At 38.2% G+C, this 3414-nt stretch overlaps 1 protein-coding gene across 1 annotated transcript in view; it reads left to right on the plus strand.

The window, feature by feature from the left end:
- The window catches only part of LOC107097062 (G-protein coupled receptor 4-like), a 15520-nt gene extending 12604 nt beyond the window's left edge, over positions 1-2916 (plus strand). Inside the window, exon 3 of the mRNA XM_015394040.1 lies at positions 174-2916. Within this exon, the coding sequence (XP_015249526.1) occupies positions 174-895 (722 nt within the window). The 3' untranslated portion in view covers positions 896-2916. The remainder of the gene's footprint in view (positions 1-173) is intronic.
- The last annotated feature ends 498 nt before the right edge of the window (positions 2917-3414 follow it).

The following is a 3414-nucleotide window of genomic DNA, read 5'->3' on the forward strand; positions in this document are numbered from 1 at the left end:
TATCTTTAGAACCTGTCCAATGCCAGGCCATTTTCAGTATGAATATGAAAGAGAATAAACTAGGTTTCTGCAATGGCTGTATAGAGTAATTGATGCTGTTGAGTAAAGTATTAACTAGATGGAGCAGTGGATGTTTAATAAGTGTCTAATCTTCCCTTCTTTTCTTCCTGCAGCTGTTTTCGTCAGTGCCATTGTCTGGATCATTGAGATCATAGCCAACTCTGCTCCTCTCTTCCACGATGAACTCTTCCAGGATCGCTTCAACCACACCTTCTGCTTTGAAAAGTATCCAATGCAGGACTGGGTGGTAGGAATGAACCTCTACAGAACATTTTTTGGTTTCCTTACACCATGGACTGCCATGTTGGTGGCCTACAGAGGGATACTAGCAGCAGTGCGATGCAACGTCTCTACAGAGCGACAGGAGAAAGCCAAAATCCAGAGACTGGCCTTGAGTTTAATTCTCATAGTTTTGCTGTGCTTCGGACCATACCATACACTCCTTTTGGTGCGCAGTGTGATGTTTCTGCGGCAGCCGTGCGACTGTAGCTCAGAGGAGACCCTGTTTGCTGCATATCATGTATCTCTGGCTCTGACTAGCCTGAACTGTGTAGCTGACCCCATTTTGTACTGTTTTGTCAATGAGGGTGCCAGGCACGATGTTAGTCGTGCTCTCTCAGCTATTATGTCCTCAGCATGCCAGAGGCGCTCCTCATCCTCACCGTCGCACGCTGACATACTCAATGCTGGCTCTGTCACCATGGAGACACCTCTTTCAACTAAGAAGTCATCTTGTGTGTATGTTGATGGAGGGAAGCCAAGCAGCTACAAGACAGAACTGTTGGCTATGAAGGAGGAATGTCTACAGATGACAATACTGGCTGTTAAAAAGTGATTTCTGGGAAAACCTTGACAGGTTTAAGTCATCCTTCTCTGGAGAGCAGAGTATCCCCTATACATTAGGGGGTATATTTTCCTCAGCAAGGCCCTGGGGAGGTCAGATGTGTTCAGTGGCTGTTGGTTCGTTAAGACCAGGCTTCCACTCAAATGCCAAAATTAGATTTAAGTGAACCTAACAAACAGTTTGCAACACCTGAAACTGCTGCTGTTGGCTGCTAGCCTGTTAGCACATTCATAGCAAGTTAAATCTGACCTGAGAGGGCCGCTAGATGACTGCTCATGTTCTATGTTGAGTGTGTTTTTGTTTTCTTTTTGCGACCAAATTTGTAAGTTAAGTTTTAAAGTAAGGCAACTGCTTCCCTATCTGGCTGGACATTGTGGTGCCCAGACTGGCAGATTTCAACAGTTAATATTGCAATATGTGTGTTGCATTATTCTACCTTAGTCCCAAAGGAATGGGCAGAGCAGAATATGATCATGTTTATGTTATAAAAAATAAAGAGCTGTTAAGTCCATCCAATGTTAGAGTGAACCAAAATGTGCATTACTCTCTTTAAACTGAATTGGCTTTTTATCTTCTTATTTTTCATCAAAAGACCAGGTGTGAGTTTTCACAAGAAATCTTCCAAACAGACCGTTTTCTGCATAATGTTTTTCTTATGGATTCCTTCCCTGTAGGGATTCCTAGCTGAGGTTTGCTAATTGAAACTGTCTTATGTTTGGATTTAAAGCCACATTTTGTTCAATTCTAACATAATAATTGGCATTGAAAAGGTTGCTGAGATATCAAGGAAAAGTTAAAATTTTTATTTTTTATCTTAACAAAAAGCCCAAAACTTCAAAAAAAAAAGTCATCATTATTTGCTTTGATTTTTAATGCTAGAGGATGCATGCAGGTAAAATCAGACACACCAGCAAAGTGAAAACAAACATAACATCGACAGTCATTTTCTAATTGAAAGAAACATGTTTACCAAAGCAGATAAAAGTTAATGCTTTTTCCGTGTGTTGTAATCTCTTTGTTGAGGCACCCTGGTTAACCATGCATGCAGTCTACTTCATGGAAACTCCATCAGTGCAAGAAATTTCCCAGTATTTTTCCAGAGCAACCACAGATTTCAACTAAATTAACTTGGAGGCAAAATGCCAGCTACTCTGATCAAGTAAACCTGACAGCAAATCATCCAAACATTGAACTGACTTGCCCAAAAATATGACTTTATTAGGAATTTACTGTAAATTTCACTCGTTTTGAGCCAACATTGTTTTTCATTTCGGTTTTAAATACAACTTATGTTTTAATGCAACACAAACTGGTAAGATGATGAGATCAATCAAGTTGCTGAACAATTTCTGCAATTGGAGGCATGATTTTAAAACCTGCATATTTGAAACAAAGGATTCACACCAGATTTCATTAGATTCTTGCTGCCACAGGAACTTTAGATATTTACCCTAAGTCATGATGATTATTCTGTTTGAACATGTAATATGATTAATTCAGTACCATTTCCTGTTTTCTGGCTCTTAGGGGTTATATCCCTGAAATGAAGAGGTTACCTTCACTGAACTCACATGTTATTTTCTGAAATTACCAAGGTTTGAATACATTACTGCTTGGAATTTGAATTTCCTTTTTTTTCTTTCCTTTTGGTTAATACAGGGCACCTTTTCAACTCCCAATAGCACCTTTGGACCTTTATTGAAGTAAAAAAAAGTCCTCACTTAGGAAAATAACACATCTTAATATTGTCCTGTCCCTAAAGGTCACCTGCAAAGGCCAGGAAAATAACCAGTTTCATATGGAGACCTCTATGTTAGGCAGAATTAGAGTTTCAGATTCAACAACTTATGTCTTGGAAACCATCTGTATGTAGACAAAAAAGAATGATGGAAATTTACATCTGGAGTCAAAAAGTGACCTGAAAAATCTAAAAAGTGACCAGCAAGATCCAGAATGTAACTGAAAGAAACCTCCAGGTTTTAGAAAACTATCTACGTAGTTTCTAAAATAATCCTCTCATAAATTAATACTAACCTCTGAGCTAATGTAGGTATCCTTTAGGTCCCAGATATGTTTTGACACGTTTGGAAAAAAGCTAGCAAGTTCCAGAAAGTAACCTCTTAGGTTTAGTAATACAGCTTGGAAAGTTGCTTATACATGATATTTAATGTCTACTAGCAATTGGTTCTCAATGGAACATCTAAGTTCAGGAAGGTAATATATAAGCTCCAAAACTGTCCCTTTAACAAGGCTTTCAAGTTCTGATAGGTAACCTATCGGTTCCAGTGAAACGGCCTCAGGTTCTCTAAAAAAAATACAAAAAACAAAATGAAAGTTCTTTAAGTTTAAAAAAATTGACCTGGTAGATTATGGGAAAGTATCGATTGCTACTGTTTTATGCAACTGAAACATAACTGATCAACTGTTTTCATTGTAGGTAGAGTCAGCAGCAGATTCAGAAAGATCAGAAATGTTAATTATATAATTTTAGACAGAATCAGAAGTATTTT

The sequence above is a fragment of the Cyprinodon variegatus genome, unplaced genomic scaffold (genome assembly GCF_000732505.1).
Source record: "Cyprinodon variegatus isolate N-32 unplaced genomic scaffold, C_variegatus-1.0 Scaffold668, whole genome shotgun sequence".
In the NCBI taxonomy this organism is placed as follows: domain Eukaryota; kingdom Metazoa; phylum Chordata; class Actinopteri; order Cyprinodontiformes; family Cyprinodontidae; genus Cyprinodon; species Cyprinodon variegatus.